The 19360-nt window shown below is 40.1% G+C and overlaps 1 protein-coding gene across 1 annotated transcript in view; it reads right to left on the bottom strand.

Moving 5' to 3' along the window:
• Window positions 1-11062, bottom strand: part of LOC135511071 (glutamate receptor ionotropic, delta-1-like) — a 348005-nt gene extending 336943 nt beyond the window's left edge. The window contains exons 1-2 of the mRNA XM_064932571.1: window positions 10590-11062; window positions 5043-5198 (exon numbers count right to left, since the gene is read on the bottom strand). Of these exons, the coding sequence (XP_064788643.1) occupies window positions 5043-5198; window positions 10590-10668 (235 nt within the window). The 5' untranslated portion in view covers window positions 10669-11062. The remainder of the gene's footprint in view (window positions 1-5042; window positions 5199-10589) is intronic.
• Between the last annotated feature and the right edge of the window lie 8298 nt (window positions 11063-19360).

Genomic DNA, 19360 nt, shown 5'->3' with positions numbered 1-19360 from the left:
AACAAATTCACACAAAAATTATCAATGGAAATCAAATTTATCAACCCATGGAGGTCTGGATTTGGAGTCACACTCAAAATTATTAAAGTGGAAAACCACACTACAGGCTGATCCAACTTTGATGTAATGCCCTTAAAACAAGTCAAAATGAGGCTCAGTAGTGTGTGTGGCCTCCACGTGCCTGTATGCCCTCCCTACAATGCCTGGGCATGCTCCTGATGAGGTGGCGGATGGTCTCCTGAGAGATCTCCTCCCAGACCTGGACTAAAGCATCCGCCAACTCCTGGACAGTCGGTGGTGCAACATGGCGTTGGTGGATGGAGCGAGACATGATGTCCCAGATGTGCTCAATTGGATTCAGGTCTGGGGAACGGGCGGGCCAGTCCATAGCATCAATGCCTTCCTCTTGCAGGAACTGCTGACACACTCCAGCCACATGAGGTCTAGCATTGTCTTGCATTAGGAGGAACCCAGGGCCAACCGCACCAGCATATGGTCTCACAAGGGGTCTGAGGATCTCATCTCGGTACCTAATGGCAATCAGGCTACCTCTGGCGAGCACATCGAGGGCTGTGCGGCCCCCCAAAGAAATGCCACCCCACACCATGACTGACCCACCGCCAAACCGGTCATGCTGGAGGATGTTGCAGGCAGCAGAACGTTCTCCACGGCGTCTCCAGACTCTGTCACGTCTGTCACATGTGCTCAGTGTGAACCTGCTTTCATCTGTGAAGAGCACAGGGCGCCAGTGGCGAATTTGCCAATCTTGGTGTTCTCTGGCAAATTTCAAACGTCCTGCACGGTGTTGGGCTGTAAGCACATCCCCCACCTGTGGACGTCGGGCCCTCATACCACCCTCATGGAGTCTGTTTCTGACCGTTTGAGCAGACACATGCACATTTGTGGACTGCTGGAGGTCATTTTGCAGGGCTCTGGCAGTGCTCCTCCTTGCACAAAGGCGGAGGTAGCCTGGAAGCACCTCCATGCTCTGCTCACAGCTCGCATTGATGTGCCATCCTGGATGAGCTGCACTACCTGAGCCACTTGTGTGAGTTGTATACTCCGTCTCATGCTACCACTAGAGTGAAAGCACCGCCACCATTCAAAAAGTGACCAAAACATCAGCCAGGAAGCATAGGAACTGAGAAGTGGTCTGTGGTCACCACCTGCAGAACCACTCCTTTATTGGGGGTGTCTTGCTAATTGCCTATCATTTCCACCTGTTGTCTATTCCATTTGTACGACAGCATTTGCACGACAAATGTATTGTCAATCAGTGTTGCTTCCTAAGTGGACAGTTTGATTTCACAGAACTGTGATTGACTTGGAGTTACATTGTGTTGTTTAAGTGTTCCCTTTATTTTTCTGAGCAGTGTATAATAATAACCAAAGGAAATCATCATAGACTAAGCAGCAGGAATGTCCAGTGTAGAACAACCAGTAGGTTCCCTTTGAAAGGTATTTGGGCTCACCATCAATCAGCCTTGATCCCCAGTAGATCTTTGTGTTGTTGTCATATTTTAAGTCTTCTGCATTGATTTGTTTGGTATGCAGCCAGAAATAAAAATCTGTTGTCTTCTCTTATACTTTCAGAGCTGGAAATTATCGCCTGCTGTAACGGTAGATGCCCTTTATTAACAGAAAATTGCTTTTTTATACATGTTTTGATGATAAGCAACGGCTCTGAATTAGGACGAGAAAAGAAAACACATTTCTAAATAGAAGTCAACTCACTTTTATCGTGCAAAAATCACTTCAGTATTAACTTAAAGCTAGAATCTGCAGTTTAAACAATGACAAAGCAATGAACCCGCTTTGGAGCCCGCAGTGAACTCGCTTTGGAACCCGCAGTGAACCCGCTTTGGAACCCGCAGTGAACCTGCTTTGGAACCCGCAGTGAACCCGCTTTGGAACTCTGTTTTAGTAAAAAGCTGAGGAATGGGCTTGGAGAGATGTAACCACTCTCAAATTCATAGACAGAGCTATGGATACTATGTCACACCCTGGCCATAGAGAGGCTTTTTATTCTCTATTTTGGTTAGGCCAGAGTGTGACTAGGGTGGGCATTCTATGTCCTTTTTTCTATGTTTTGTATTTCTATGTCTTGGCCTGGTATGGTTCTCAATCAGGGACAGATGTCTATCGTTGTCTCTGATTGAGAACCATACTTAGGTACCCTTTTCCCCCACCTGTTTTGTGGGAAGTTAACTTTGACTTTGTTCAGGGCACATAGCCCAAAGCGTCACGGTTTGGTTTTGTTCTTTGTTTTGTCCGCGTCATTTTTAAATAAAGAACATTTACGCTTACCATGCTGCACCTTGGTCCAGTCCTACAGCCAGCCGTGACATACTAGGACTAACCATCCATGATATCAAAATGATAGTTTTAACCATGTTTCAAGGCTATAGTATATACAGAGTGTTTGTTAATATTTACATGCTTTACAAACGCTGGAGTAAAACAAGGTTATATTTTAGGTTCTGATGGGGTACAACAGTTGAACTAAGCTCATGAGGCATGTATCAGTTATATTCTTCAAGAATCAATGGGTATTACTATTTGAGCACTTCCGTAACGGAGTAACTATTCTATTCAAGGCCATTGTAAAAGGATGCAGTGGACTAAATGGCTGTAGCAGATCCCAAGCTATTAGGTTCATTTCATGAGGGTTCCATTCTCTTTCACAGTGCATGGAAACATCATTCAATACCACCATCATGGCCTTGGCAAATATATTAGTATCCAGTTCATTAATCATCCACTAACATTTAGTTTGCCAAGCTGAACATTCAGTCCAATTCAATCGAATCAACAATCCCTTACAACAGCTCTAACAAAAGCTTCAACATAAGCCAATTACTCCTTGTTTAAGTTACCATTATGTTGGGGAGGGGAGGTATGTAAAAGTTTTATAATTGTTCACCACTCTCCTTCTATGCCATTCTGTATGTCTGACAAGGTCGATATTCTCTTTGGCAACTTCTCTAAGCCTTTGACAATGGTTTTAATACTGTTGTGTTCTCCTCGGGTTATATACAGCTAACTGCCAAAATAAAGGAAACACTTCCGTAAATGAGGCATACAAAGTATACTGAATAAAAACATAAATGCAACATGCAACTATATCTAAGATTTTACTAAGTTACAGTTCATGTAAGGAAACCACTGCCCAGTCATGTGAACTCCTAATCTATGGAGTTCACATGATTGGGCAGTGGCACAGCCACGGGTGGGCCTAAGAGGGCATAGGCCAAGCCAAGCCTGTGTAGCCAAGCCCATTCAATCAGAATTTGTTTTTCCCTACTAAAGGGCTTTATTACAAATAGAAATACTCCTAGAAAGGCAACGACTAGAAATAGAAATACTAGAAATAGTACTCCACATCTGTGTAAAAGTGTCCTTTTATTGTATTTTTTTTTTTGCTCATGAAACATGGAACTAACACTTTACATGCTGCGTTTATATTTTTGTTCAGTGTATATTGAAAGCTGGTGCTTCCACAAAGGCATAGTTGTTGAGTTAATCCCCTCATGCTTAGGGTCATGTATAAAAATGCCCAGGTTCCCATTATTTTTGCTACCATGGCTAGAAGAAGTGATCTCAGTGAGTTTGATATAGGGATATCCATGGAGCATAGATGGTTTAAAGGGTGTGTGTGTGTGTGTGTGTGTGTGTGTGTGTGTGTGTGTGTGTGTGTGTGTGTGTGTGTGTGTGTGTGTGTGTGTGTGTGTGTGTGTGTGTGTGTGTGTGTGTGTGTGTGTGTGTGTGTGTGTTTTAAAAATGTTTATCCCAGCCCCCATCCCCACAGGAGGCCTCTTACCAGGCCCCTCATTGTTTGGGTTTGGGTTACAGTTTAGGGTTGCGGTTGTGTGTGTGTGTGTGTCTCAGTCACCAGATCTCAACCCAATTGAACACTTCTGGGAGATTCTGGAGCAGTGCCTGAGACAGCATTTTTTAACAAAACGCCAAATGATGGAATTAGTCATGGAAGAATGGTGTTGCATCCCTCCAACAGTGTTCTAGACACGGCGCATTGAAGCTATTCTGGCTCGTGGAGGCCCAGCACCCTATTAAAACACTTTTTGTTGATATTTCCTTTATTTTAGCAGTTAACTGTATGATGTATTGTTATGATGTCAGCTGTTGGGTAACATCACATTTGAACCAAGGGGCCAGGGTTCCAGTCTACAGTAGAAGAACAGTTTCGACTGCTCCTGCAGTTTAACTGACGCTGGTCCAGAAAGACAATTTCCATTGACGGCCACATAGAAAAGACAGGTTAGAAAATTCCTAAAAAGACACTTTAGTCATCACCTTTGTGTACATTTTTTGAGATGTTGAATTATTCAAATAATTGTTGATGAGGTCGATTTTTTTTCCCCATCACTCACAGGCGAAGATATTAACATTTTATATTCATCCAATGTCTGCCATGTTTGTGGATGAAGTGATGACATCATCGCTGCTCGCGCTGCTCCCTGTGCTCACTGAGTGCTAGCGCGCATGTGATGTTGGTCCGTATAAACTGGACGCAACCTGGATATAGACGGTGGGCATGAGTAGATTACCTTGAAAACAACGGTTGGACATTTTTGATGCAGTCTCCAGTTGGTATTATACCTCAGTGATTTGAACGGCACTGTCTGACTGACTATGCAAGCTACAGGGTACAAGCACTTTTAGCACTGTGAAGCTGTAGATGTGAATCAACAACATTAAAAAGTGATATTCAATCTATCCACATTCTAAAGCTGATTATCTGCATCTGAGAAAAGAGATTTAAGTTAATAATCACCAGTCTGAACTTTGACTCAATACTTACATGTAACTAAGAATGCAATAGATACAACAAACTATGGAAACAGGAAAATTTAAATAATTTTTCAACAGCCTGCAAGCCTTTAACCATGATAAGAATATAAACACCCTCATGCCATCAGAAACCACAAAGCTGAAATGGTGTCCCCAACCCTCCGGTCCTAAGCAATTAGATATAACAGCAAAGCAATCGATACAAAAAAATATTCTGCCGGGTCACTTACCTTCCTGCACTGCTTGAAATGGGTTGTTAGCCTCAATAGATTTTACAGAGTGGGTGATTTTTTCACTTTGTAGAATGTCGTCGTTGAGACTTAGGTCAGAAATGGCAAGTTGGAAAATTTCGTCATCCCTTCCAGCGTTTTCCTCAAATATGGCACCTGTTGGAGCAAAATAAATCAATATAGGCTCACTTATTTTGTGGGAAAATAAACTGTTAACTGTGCCCATGTTTTTTCCATTCACCAACAGGTTTACTTGATCCAGCAGAGTATCTATCCATTTTTAAATGATGGTGCAGTTTACACTGAACTACCTTATCGATTGCTCTTTGTGGTATATGCGCTATTTGGATGCCTAAATAAAGATTATTAATGCTACATATTTACTGTAGGCATAGTGGCTAACTTTGTCAAAAGTTCTTGATGGCCACTCTAGCACAGGTGGGATTACATATGTTCATAAACATGTGCAAAACAAATACCTTTCCAGGCATGGATCTTTGGTTAGGTCTTTTGCCTATTTATTGGCAGCAAAGATCAACCATAGAACAGTGGAGTGCGGCAGAGTCACAAGCTCTGGCTGTGTAGTAGCCTACAGATGTGGACACTGTCAATGGGATTTATTTCACATATGGACCTGTGAGTAGGCAGGGCAAACCCGTTTTTGGTGATTTCTGCTATATAATCAAAATAAATCAATCACAGCATGTTTTTGGACTCATTCAGCAGTTTTTACCTGATTAAGTACAATACCATTGGAAATGTATGTTGAAAGTTTAATTTATATTCCTAAAATTGCAGTTGAACATGATTCTGTCACTGCTTCTTGTAAACATTTTGATAAGTAGCCCAACGTCAAAACACAGTTTTAAAGTGTCCAAATCAATAACCAATATGCAGAAACAGTTCATGATGTATTGAAAACCTAAACATAAAATGCACTATCTACAGTACACATGCATGTGCATTTTGATACAGGGGTCACCAAAACAGAAAGAGAGATGCAACACTGTTTTGTCAATCATTCCTATCGATTATCGCATTGAAATCAATTAACCGAGAGGGGGGAGATAAGGTGCCATCACACAAACCACTTTTTACGTTAATTAACTTTAATGAATCTTGACACAGCAGGCCCGGACTACTACCACCCCCCAAAAAAAGTTTTTGGTGTTGCCAGTTTAAAGCTAATTTCGTGCAATTCTACACATTTTGCCAGCAGCATACCACCCTGCGTATCACTGCTGGCTTGCTTCTGAAGCTAAGCAGGGTTGGTCTTGGTCAGTTCCTGGATGGGAGACCAGATGCTGCTGGAAGTGGTGTTGGAGGGCCAGTAGGAGGCACTCTTTCCTCTGGTCTAAAAAAAATATATATAAATATCCAAAAGCCCCAGGGCAGTGATTGGGGACACTGCCTTGTGTAGGTTGCCGTCTTTCGGATGGGATGTTAAACGGGTATCCAGACTCTCTGAGGTCATTAAAGATCCCATGGTACTTATCGTAAGAGAAGGGGTGTTAACCCTGGTGTCCTGGCTAAATTCCCAATCTGGCCCTCAAACCATCACGGTCACCTAATAATCCCCAGTTTACAATTGGCTCATTCATCCCCCTCCTCTCCCCTGTAACTATTCCCCAGGTTGTTGCTGCAAATGAGAATGTGTTCTCAGTCAACTTACCTGGTAAAAATAATGGATAAATAAAAATATGATATGATATCTGGGGTCTAAACCCCTCCTGCCCTGAGGCATGTTCCCTGCTGTAATCTGGCCCTGCCAGGTGGTATTGGATATCAGCAGTGAAAAATGTTGGTTGCTATTTAAGTGATAGTTTGACTGTCAAATATGTGACCCCCAAAAATGTTCATGCCATTTGAGAGTTAGAAAATGAACCCAGCCCGTGACAAAATCAATAGTACCAAACCAAATATATTGATCTGTTTAAAGCAATTGATCTTATGTCATAGTGATGACTATAAACTTTTATACTGATATCGCCAATCTGAGGTAAAAATTGTGTGCAATTCCACTCAATTTTATGGGGTGGAAATGCAAGCTTGTGTACTGTAAGGTAGTAATACAAACTGTCCACATTAGGGAAATTAGTGCGACATAAAATAATGCTATATTGCAAAATAATTAAACATGTAATTTTAAGATGATATGTTGCCCACTCAAAAACGATTTAAACAATTACATATGTCAGTGCGTTTAAAAAGTGACTATTTCACATTTTGTTGTGTTTCAGCCTGAATTCAAAATGTATTAAATAGACGTTTTTCTCACCAGTCTACACACGATACCCCGTAATGACAAAGTGAAAACATGTTCTTAGTCATTTTTGTAAATTTATTGAAGATGAAATGCAGAAATATCTTATTTACATAAGTATTCACACCCCTGAGTCAATCAATGTTAGAATCACCTTCACTGGCAGTGATTACAGCTGTGAGTCTTTCTGGGTAAGTCTCTAAGAGCTTTGCACACCTGGATTGTAGAATATTTATTCATTTTACATTTCTTCAAGCTCTGTCAAGTTGGTTGTTAATCATTGCTCGACAGCCATTTCCAAGTTGTGTCATATTTTCAAGCAGAAATAAGTCAAAACTGTAACTAGACCACTCAGGAACATTCAATGTCTTCTTGGTAAGCAACTCCAGTGTATATTTGGCCTTGTGTTTTCGGTTATTGTCCTGCTGAAAGGTGAATTTGTCTCCCAGTGTCTGTTGGAAAACAGACTGAACCAGGCTTTCCTATAAGATTTTGCCTGTGATTTTCCTGTTTCTTATCCTGAACAAATCTCCATAATCCCTGCCGATGACAAGCATACCCATAACGTGATGCAGCCACCACCATGCTTGAAAATATGAAGAGTGGTACTCAGTGATGGGTGGTGTTGGATTTGCCCCAAACATAACGCATTGTATTTAGGACATTAAGTACATTTCTTTGCCACGATGTTGTTGATCCATCCCTGAGCGTTTTCCTTCCTCTCCAGCAACTAAGTTAGGAAAGAAGCCTGTATCTTTGTAGTAACTGGGTGTATTGATACACCATCCAAAGTGTAATTAATGGCTTCACCATGCTCAATGCTGCTTTTTTAACCTATTTACAATACATGTAGTTGCCCTTCTCTGTGAGACATTGGTAAACCTGCCTTGTCTTTGTGGTTGAATCTGTATTTGATATTCAGTGCTCGACTGAGGGACCTTACAGATAATTGTATGTGTGGGATACAGAGATGAGGGAGTCCTTAAAAAATAATGTTAAACACTATTATTGCACACAGAGTGAGTCCTTGCAACTTATTATGTGACTTATTAAGCAAATTTGTACTCCTGAACTTATTTAGGCTTTCCAAAACAAAAGGGGTTGAATACTTATTGACCCAAGACATTTCAGCATTTTCCTAAATTTCTAAAAATATAATTCCACTTTGACATTGTGGAGTATTGTGTGTAGGCCAGTGACACATCTCATTCTTGAATGGAGGCTGTAACACAACAAAATGTGGAAAAAGTCAAGGCTGTGAATACTTTCTGAAGACACTGTATTTGTCACTAATTTAACCATTTAGAGTTTAAAAATAGACTAGAACCTACATAGTATCTGCAGCAGCCTAAACACTTGACGGTCCTAGTGAGAGCTAAAGCGCCTTGCTATTCTGTGCGACACACAATACATTTCACGACTTGGAAAGCGACAGCAAAGCGACTCAATTCACGTCCTATTGAACTGAGAGCAGAAGCGTGTTGTTTAGGAAAACATAGAGATCTCTATGGAGGACAATCTCAAGAGGAAAAATGTACCTGTGGTTGACCACTATAGTTGCGTGTCAGTTGCAACTCTGGCTGATGTCTATTGAGGACAGCGTGTGGAGGTATCGCTGTAGTACAGTGGGTTACATACACACTAGTGTCACTGAGTGAAATATTATGGGAAACCTACACAATAAAGTGATGATATACTTAGTGGCATGGTGTATTCGGACAATGAAGGCACCTTTAAGCAATTTAAGCCATTTACTGCGTGAGTGTAGCTTCGGTTAAACTCCCTAGTACTATCTTTGAGAGAGCAAGATTGAGAGCGAGAAAGAGACAGACGGACACAGACACACACTCACACATTAATCAAAGCGAGATAACCCAATAGCCACATCTACAGACATCCCCACTTGAGATCAACCACAGATATTTCCAGAAACCAAGTGTTGCATAATACAATAAAAAGTGGGATGATTAATTGTATTATCTGGGTCATCCGAGTTATCAGGGTTATTAGGGTCTGTTAATATTAAAACCACACCGCAATTTCACTGGAGAATGACCCAGAGGAGAGAGCGAGAGCACTTGCTGCTCCTATTTGGTAAGCAGGGCAACGTGAAATAATACATTATACGTAGGCCTATATACCGTATGGTCAGTACAAAGTCAAGGACACATTTAGGGTATGCAGCAGTAGCCTAATATTATACAAATGTGTAATAAACTCATGTTTCGTCTTGTTCTTGAAAGGTGGTGCAACTACGCAACAGCACTATGATCAGTGTTGAAAATATGCCTATATGTTGAGAATATGCATATCCATTACTCTTGTAAAGAAATAGACTACCATATATTTGTACGCGTGTGTGTGTTTGAGTGAGCGAGCGAGAGAGAGGGAGAGGGGGGCTATGGAAGGTGTGGGATTTATCGTCGAGGTCGGGCATATCAATTCCATTTCAAACCAGGTTTTTCAAATAATTTAACTAGTGGTACTAAAGGCTATACTTCAGTTTAGCATGTATGCGTGTATTTTGTGGAGATCGGGCATCAATGTAAATCCCGCAATCTATCTTTAACATTCTGTATTATCATGAGTTTATTCTGTCTCCACAATACAATGACAACTCATGCTTTTTAGGTGCTGTAAAACTGTCAGATCAAACATCAAGCATATGTTGGCAGAAAATCTCCCTCGAGGTTTAGGCTACACAATCCTATGTAATGACAGTATTGCATCTTTCACAATGAAAACCGATTGACAACCCATCTGTAATGCTATTGATATTGCGATCACGTTCCATTAAAAGTTAAGGCTTGTGGTCTGATTTAGGAGGGGGGGGCATAACAATCCGTGAACCGCTCAAGTGACATTGATTCCTCAAAAGCTGATGGGGGAAAAGGCACTGCTACTGGTGAAAATAAATGCCATGTCTTTGCTAAATGATTGACATTTAAGTAATCGATCCACTCCATTCACTTGTTAGCTAGACTTTCTCTGATAGCCTAAAAAAAATGACGCCGGCGAATGTTTACATTTCCTACACCAAGATGGAAATAGGGTTATGTTCAGGAGACTATACCTTAAGTTAACATTGACTGGATCCAAACTTTCAGTTTATATCTGACGCAGTCAAACTAGATTATTTATTCCGCAAAACATCCCTGAGGCTGCCCTTCACGCGTTACAGTTACGTGCTTCGCATGCGTTTGTCTCTGCTACACAGTGATGGTTCTCGATGGTTCTGCAGCACGTCTCACTAAAACCCGCGCATAGCTGTCCAGGGTCCTTACCAATATGAATGATGGAGTCCGCTCCGGCAGAATTGCATTGCAATATCCAGAGGGAAAGGCAGATCAGCAGCAACTCCATTTCTGGCTTTTATCGAATCAGCTCATCCAAGCTTCCTCGGCTGTTCGACAATCCAATGGGTCACCACAAACAATGTCCAAAAACGATACAAATCACAACTGTCATTCAGAAGCCTCCAAATGAAGGAAACACTAAAGACTCAAAAGTCAAAACTATATTTATAACAAGGGAAATAACTGTTTTAAACGGAAAGTGAGGGGGAAATAAGGGAAGAAAGGTTGGGAACCCCGTGGTTGTATTCAAAGACAGCTACTGAGCCCGGCGTTCCGTCTCTCGCTCTCGCTTTCTCCAGCGCACACTGTGTCTAAAAGCATGGCAAGCTGCAAAAATGCGGAGGGACACCCCCCTGTAATCACAGAGAGAGAGAAAGAGAGAGAGACACTCACATACACACACACCGAATCGTTAAATCGCTTGTTCGCCCGACCCACGTGACTGCAGAGACTTCACTTCTCTGTGCTGTCCGGAGAAGCCGGGTAAAATGGAATTTGTTCTAGCCGGAGAGAGACGCGGGCAGAGCGCAATGTTTTTAGAGTAGCCTACCTTGAGACTGATAGACAACTATGCAGTGTATGCTTGGATGAAGGCTACTAAATAATTGCAAACACTGAATATAGTCTTATTTATTGCGGTAGGCCTACATGATATACATTGGTAGTCTGATCGAAAACTAGATTAGGCTATATGGTTCTGCCCCTGCTTGCAAAAATGCATTATGATTTACAAGCTATCAATTGATATATAGGCTAAAGTCCAGAAACTAAAAGAGCAGAGCAACGGGGTGAGAGAAGACGCGGATGCAGATGTCGAGTCGAAGAAGGGGATCTAGTCATAAGGTGATCACCGGTGAAAAGTGATGGATGGTGGACATTTGACAGAACTTAATATTTTTCAGCGCAGAAGTTCTGGTCATAGGAAACAGCCAGAGAGAAAGCCTAATTGACTTGGCCACAGTGGGATTTGGCCAGAAGCGAAGAGTGAGGAACTACAGACATATGCAAATGAAGGCTGATTGATTGATTGATCGATTATGCCTTTACGCGTTACTTGACTGACTGATTGATTCGTCTCTTCACAAAACGCTGAACAAACGAATTAATGGGCCACTCCTGTGGCGATAACTAGTATGGTAATTGTTGAATGCCTATATGCTAATAACTGAGGATGAATCAATGTCATGTCATATTGAGCCGAATCCAATTTTATGCAGGTTCACAATTACATAGATTTAAAGGGAATGGGTATAAATTAGGCATTTAATTTGTTATTTTACCCGCTTACAAGAAGGGAACAGGTGCTGAGAAGAAGTGCAAGATGAAGATGCATGATAAGATGCATGATAGGCATAATCTTACAATTAAAGGATATTTCTTGTGACTGAGCATAAACGGAAATATCTTGAAATTGTTTGGTTAGATCTACCAGGTCACGTCGCCTTTCAGAACGACGAAAGTGGACAGCGCCTCTGGAATACACTACAGGACAGCTTGATTTGACTGAAGGAGCAATCACCTGTAGATCGCAGACAACGAAGGAATTAATGTATTCAAATACTTTTACATTGAAATTGTTGTTTAAATAATTGATTGAGTTGTCTAACAAATTAATTCGGTTGTATATTTTTGTCGAATTTCATAACTTCAATAGGACACATCATTTGGTCTAATGCGTGGTCTAATGCGTAGCTTACATTCGACTGAAACATTAACCAAGCTCACCCAGCTGTAGGCTACAAATGTAGGAACTTAATTTGATCACTCTTTTGTTGCTGAGAGTTTTCCTGCTTCGCAGGAATTACATAAATTCTTGATTTACATAAATTCAATGAAAACACATGGCAGTGTTAACGTATTCCACTTTTCATGTAGCCTCATTTTGACCAGCTAATCACATATAAAGCAATATTATGGACTAAACAATAAAATCCTGTTGCTGCAAGATTATTTTCCTGCAACAATACAGGTCAAATTAAGATCCTACATCTGTATATTCACCTCAATCATTCCACCACCTCTATGACTATCGTATATGTAGGCTACGTCACCCATCTAACTCCCACCCTGTCCTTTTGGAACACAAACATCCACGCGCCAATGCCCTAAAGTTCCGTTCAAATTACAGCTGACATACCGTCCCTAGTGGCCATCTCTATCACTACGACTGTACCAGCATATTCCAAACTCACCCTCTCTCCTGGGTGCACTGAGGAGCATCATAAAAAGTCTCAGAATCTTTGTATTATTTTCTCAGACACATTATTTCATTCAAAGTGTGTTATTATGTAACAGAGGAGTGGGGGAAATAAATGAGGTTAGGTGATCTACATTTACTGAAGATTGCTGCATGCAGCTTTACTGAGAAATAACTGGTTCTGTCAACATCTGGATTAAATGAGCCCATCATCATTTAGTGAATGACCTGTATTAGGACGCAAAAGTATTTATAAAGTTGTCAAAGTAAGATATACACAAATAATCATATTCGTGTTGAGAGATTTACGTAGGACCTGTTTCCCAGACCCAGAGTATGCCAATTGCTGGACAATGAAGAACTTTCATTAAAGAGACTGAGCATGCTTTATGGTTCAGGAGTAGGACCAGCACATTAAATCCTGGACTTAGGTATGCATGTGTGCTATGTCCAATAACTTCATAAAGTTTTGACTTTCCATTATCTAATTTCCATGAATACTTGAATGGATGAGAGAGTTTCTATACCTTATCAATTACACTATCAGATCAGGGGTGAACTGAAAGGGAGTATAGGAATGTTTTATGACATTCATCGCATGGCCGACTAATTTGCTGCTCCTACCCATGTAACCATTGTTAGTTTTTTTTAGAGCTGGTTCATTTACCATGTCTGAAAGGCACTAAAATCATCAAAGGAATCCTTCTGGGGAAGCCGACAGCAACTTCATTCAAATCAAATCAAAGTTTATTTGTCACGTGCGCCGAATACACCAGTGAAATGCTTACTTACAGGCTCTAACCAATGGTGCCAATTCCACACCACCGCTATGCATTTTACCAATGTAAAATGTAAGAGACATCCAATTTAGAGGTACAACATAATACATAATACAAATCTGACTCCTGACCCTTACCTGTCTGCATGTACTGTAGATGGCACGGTAATGTAATCAAAAGAGTTAGTTGGTTATCATATATTCTGTTTGTTAGGCTACTTCATATGCAAATAGAAATATAAGAAAAAGGCAGAGTCGTTAAAGATGATTACTGTGAGCCTGGGGGCACTTATTAGCATGTAACAGAATGGTAGGGCCATACATCCCGCTTCTTGAGGACTCAAGGACTGATTCTATTTCAAGTAGTTAATGTATGTATAGGCTTTTGAAACATAAATCCATATAAACCTATTTGTATCCAAGTGATTATTTTTGTGGTCTGTTCATAGTGTTCGTTTTGGGTCCAAATGGATCCCATTGAGATACAGTAACAGTCAAAAGTTTGGAAACCTACTCATTCAAGGGCTTTTCTTTACTTTTACTATTTTCTACATTGTAGAATAATAGTGAAAATATCAAAACTATGAAATAACACATACGGAATCATGAAGCAACCAACAAAGTGTTAAACAAATCAAAATACTGTTTATATTTGCGATTCTTCAAAGTAGCCACCCTTTGCCTTTGACGACAGCTTTGCAGACTCTTGGCATTTTCTCAACCAGCTTCATGAGGTAGTCACCTGGAATGTATTTCAATTAACAGGTGTGGCTTGTTAAAAGTACATTTGTAGAATTTCTTTCCTTCTTAAGGTGTTTGAGCCAATCAGTTGTGACAATGTAGGGTTGGTAGACAGAAAATAGCACTATTTGGTAAAAGACCAAGTCCATATTATGTCAAGAACAGCTCAAATAAGCAATGAGAAATTACAGTCCATCGTTACTTTAAGACATGAAGGTCAGTCAACCCGGAACATTTCAAGAACTTTGAAAGTTTCTTCAAATGCAGTCGAAAAAACCATCAAGCACCATGATGAAACAGGCTCTCATGAGGACCGCCACAGGAAAGGAAGACCCAGAGTTACCTCTGCTGCAGAGGATGAGTTCATTAGAGTTACCAGCCTCAGAAATTGCAGCCCAAATAAATGCTTAACAGAGTTCAAGTAACAGGCACATCTCAATATATGTTCAGAAGAGACTTTGTGAATCAGACCATGGTCGAATTGCTACAAAGAAACCACTACAAAATAACACCAATAAGAAGAAGAGACTTGCTTGGGCCAAGAAACATGAGTAATACGCCATCCCATCTGGTTTGCGCTTAGTAAGACTCATTTGTTTTTCAACAGGACAATGACCCAACATACCACCGAGAAGGAGAGTGATGGAGAGCTGCATCAGATGATCTGGCTTCCACAATCACTCAACCTCAACCCAATTGAGATGGTTTTGGATGAGTTGGACTTCAAAGTGAAGGAAAAGCAGCCAACAAGTGCTCAGCATATGTGGGAACTCCTTCAATACTGTTGGAAAAGCTTTCCAGGTGAAGCTGGTTGAGAGAATTTCAAGAGTGTGCAAAGCTGTCATTAATGCAAAGGGTGGCAACTTTCAAGAATATATAATCTAAAATATATTTTGATTTGTTTAACACTTTTTTGGTTACTACATGATTCCATGTGTGTTATTTTTATAGTTTTGATGTCTTCACTATTATTCTACAATGTAGAAAATAGTACAAATAAATAAAAACCCTTGAATGAGTAGGTGTGTCCAAACTTTTGACTGGTACTTTACGTTCGACAAATCGGGAACTTGGGACTATAAGGTTCTATCTGCATTTATGTCAAAATTGAGTTATTGACAGCCTTGTTCTGTTCAGTGTTCTCTGTGCCGATATACCCCAATTCATGTTGTTAAGTTCAAAAGAATACAAGATACAAATAGCTTACACCATTCAAACCAATGCGAGTTTGGAACTTTAAAGCCAGCTTTCTCAGAATCCTCTTTTTGCTGATAGAACCTTACATTCCCAAACTCTCAAAATCTCTAAAGTTCTAGCGTCTCACCCGAAAACCACAGTGTTGCGTTCTACTCACTTCCACTGATTAAGTGCACCTCCAAGGTTGTCAACATTTAACACATCAAAAGTGCTCTGGCGAGCGCTGGAGTTGAGTGATGACAGTGGCATTTCATTGTCACACAAGCCGGAGTCATTAAAGTTAACAGTTCGAGCAATGAACTGAGGAGTAGGATGGAAAGGTTTTTTGGAGGTGTGCGAAAAGTTGATTTAGATGAAGAGATGCTGTCACATTAGTCCACCGAAGCGCAGCAGTTAGAGCAAATAAAACCTGCCATTAGAATGAATTAGCCATGCATGGTCAACAACGACCGCTACTATGCACCATTTTTCACAGCCACTGTCCATCATCCAACTGTATTTCTAAATGAGCTTACACTGTGTGCCCAAAGTCGGCACAGAAAGCTTAAATAAGCATTTCTTTACACTTACAACATCAATATTTAACATGCAGGAATCATTTTCATTGAAAAAAGGTTATGACTATTAAACCCCTGTTCAATCCCCAGTCATTTACGCATAGCTTGTGGTACTGCCGTGAAGAAGGTTGGCTGTGAATTGACTGTTATTTACAGTGTAATCTAATGTCCCCATAGGAGAACCCTTTAAAGAACCCTTTTTGGTTGCAGGTAAAACCCTTTTGGTTCCAGGTAAAAGGGTTCTACATAGAACCCAAACGGGTTCTACCTGGAACCAAAAAAAGTACTCCTATGCAGACAGTCGAAGAACCCTTTTGGAACCCATTTTTTAAAAGTGACAGTTTCTTCAGAAAGTAACAATTTATTTAGAGTTGACTCTTTCAGAAGTCAAGTCTATTGAGGTCAAACATAACAATACAAAATGCTAACTTGGCAAATAAAACGTGTCTCCAGAGTATGTCAATAAGTATTCAACCCATTTGTTATGGCAAGCCTAAATAAGTTCAGAAGTTAACATTTTCTTAACAAGTCACATAATAAGTTGCATCGATTCACTCTGTGTACAATAATAGTGTTTAACATAATTTTTGAATGACTACCTCATCTCTGTACCCAACACACACAATTATATGTAAGGACCCTCAGTCAAGCATTGAATTTCAAACACAGATTCAACCACAAAGACCAGGGAGGTTTTCCAATGCCTCACAAAGAAGGGCACCTATTGGTAGATGGGTAAAATAAAACAAAGCAGACACTGAATATCCATTTGAGCATGGTGAAGTTATTAATTAGACTTTGGATGGTGTATTAATACACCCAGTCACTACAAAGATTCCGAACTCAGTTGCCGGAGAGGAACGAAACCGCTCAGGGATTTCACCATGAGGCCAATGGTGACTTCAAAACAGTTACAGAGTTTAATGGCTGTGATAGGAGAAAATTGAGGATGGATCAACAACATTGTAGTTACTTCACAATACTAACCTAATTGACAAAGGGAAATTAAGGAAGTCTGTACAGAAAATGTGGCAAATAAATTAACTTAGTCAGGAATGGGGAAAATCCAACATAACACATCACTGAGTACCATCCTTCATGTTTTCAAGCATGGTGATGGCTGCATCACGTTATGGGTATGCTTGTCATCGACAAGGACTAGGAAGTTTTTTTTAACGATAAAAATAAACAGAATAGAGCTAAACACAGGCAAAATCCTAGAGGAAAACCTGGTTCAGTCTGTTTTCCAACAGACATTGGGATATAAATTCACCTTTTAGCAGGACAATAACCTACAACACAAGGCCAAATATACACTGGAGTTGCTTACGAAGACGACATCGAATGTTTTTGTGGCCTATTTACAGTTTTGACTTAACAGAAATTGAAGAACTTTAAAAAGAATAATGCACAAATACTGTACCATCCAGGTGTGCAAAGCTCTGACAGACTTACCCAGAAAGATTCACAGCTGTAATCGCTGCCAAAGGTCATTTTAACATATATTGACAACATGTATTTAATTTTCAATAAATGTGCAAAACTATCTAAAAACAGGTTTTCACTTGGTCATTATGGGGTGTTGTGTGGAGATGGGTGATAAAGAAATGGATTTAATCCATTTTGAATTCAGGCTGTAACACAACAAAATGTGAAATAAGTCAAGTGGCATCAACACTTTCTGAAGGCACTGTATGTTTTTGTCTCCTGATATCATGAGGATGAATACACACTGAGAACTGTGCCCCGGCTAGATGACACAGTATTATCAAGAGTGGACAGCAGAGTTAAGAGTCTCTGAACCTGTATGTTGTTGCTAGAACATTATGTCTCAGCAAAATTAAATCAGATCATTGACTGATTAGACTAAGTGAGTTTGTCTCAGACATGTCTGAGTGTTTTCAGGTCAGGTACGAATACCCAGTACATAATATAACAGCCCACCTACAAAAGTAAAGGTGAGCAAGCTTTTCATTTCCAGGACTGAGCCTGGGGTAACATTATAGTTTGATGTTGTTTTGGAATAATAACACAAACTCCACTGCATCTCAAATAAATACAAATTATTCATCAAATATATCCATTGTATTTATTGTTCAGCATTATAGTCCCTGAACGAGGTAACACACAGTGTTGTCCAAAAGTATTGACACCCTTGATAAAGATGAGCATTAATAATCAAATCAATCATTTCAAATACAGAGCTATATTGTATTCCCCCAAAATTAGGGATATTATATTATTTTATACTAATCCAATTGCTCAGAGAAATCCATTTTGTTTTAACAAGTAATACTTTTTTTCTCTCAAAATGGTAGGGGTCAAAATTATTGACACCTCTAAAGATTTTTACAACTAAAGTAGTCAAAAGTTAAGGATTTAGTCCCATATTCCTAGCACGCAATGACTACATCAAGCTTGTGACTACAAACTTGTTGGACACATTTGCAGTTCGTTTTGGTTGTGCTTCAGATTATTTGGTGCCCAATATAAATGAATGGTAAATAATGTATTGTGCTACCATGATTACTAATCATCCTGAATGAATCGTGAATAATGACGATCAAGAAAGTTATAGAGGTTCAAAGATCATACCCCCAAGACATTAAACTTCCCTGTTATTGCTAAGGGTGAGAGGTTAGCATGTCTTGGGGGTCAATTCAGACCCCACTGTATATATACAGATTTGTTTCAAATTGAACTAATTGAAAATTGATGTTTGAAAATAATCTCTCCTTAAAGGTAGAGTCAGCGATGCACGAAGTCAACAGCAATATCGGGTCGATTTCCACAACAACTATAAGCATCGATGGCAAGGCGAAACTTCTCTGCTGTTTCCAGTCCCACAGCTATCACGTTATAGCTATTGTAACACACCCGTGCACATGTGATACTCTGAGTGCATCGTAGTGCGTCATCTTGCATTGCTCATGTGTAACGTCTGTGGTGCTGCTTGTGGCAACGTCATATCGCTGACTCAGTTTAAGGTGCTTATATGTTGTAAACTATACATTTTGCCTATGTGATGTTGATTGTGAAATGATTATTTCTAATGACAGAGAGAAAAGGTGCATTGACTTGTTAGTCCTGATTTTGTAACAAGGGCCCATCTGGTCCAAGCCCTTCATAAAGAGGAAAATTAAATCATTTTAAAGGCCTCACACTACCCCCTTTTTCATACTTGCTAGTTTCACAATGGGGGTTTATTTACACAATTGGACAAACAAGC

The sequence above is a fragment of the Oncorhynchus masou genome, chromosome 23 (genome assembly GCF_036934945.1).
Source record: "Oncorhynchus masou masou isolate Uvic2021 chromosome 23, UVic_Omas_1.1, whole genome shotgun sequence".
NCBI classification, from domain to species: Eukaryota; Metazoa; Chordata; class Actinopteri; order Salmoniformes; family Salmonidae; genus Oncorhynchus; species Oncorhynchus masou.
The sequence above is the reverse complement of the archived record's forward strand: the minus strand, read 5'-3'. Positions and strand labels throughout refer to the sequence as shown.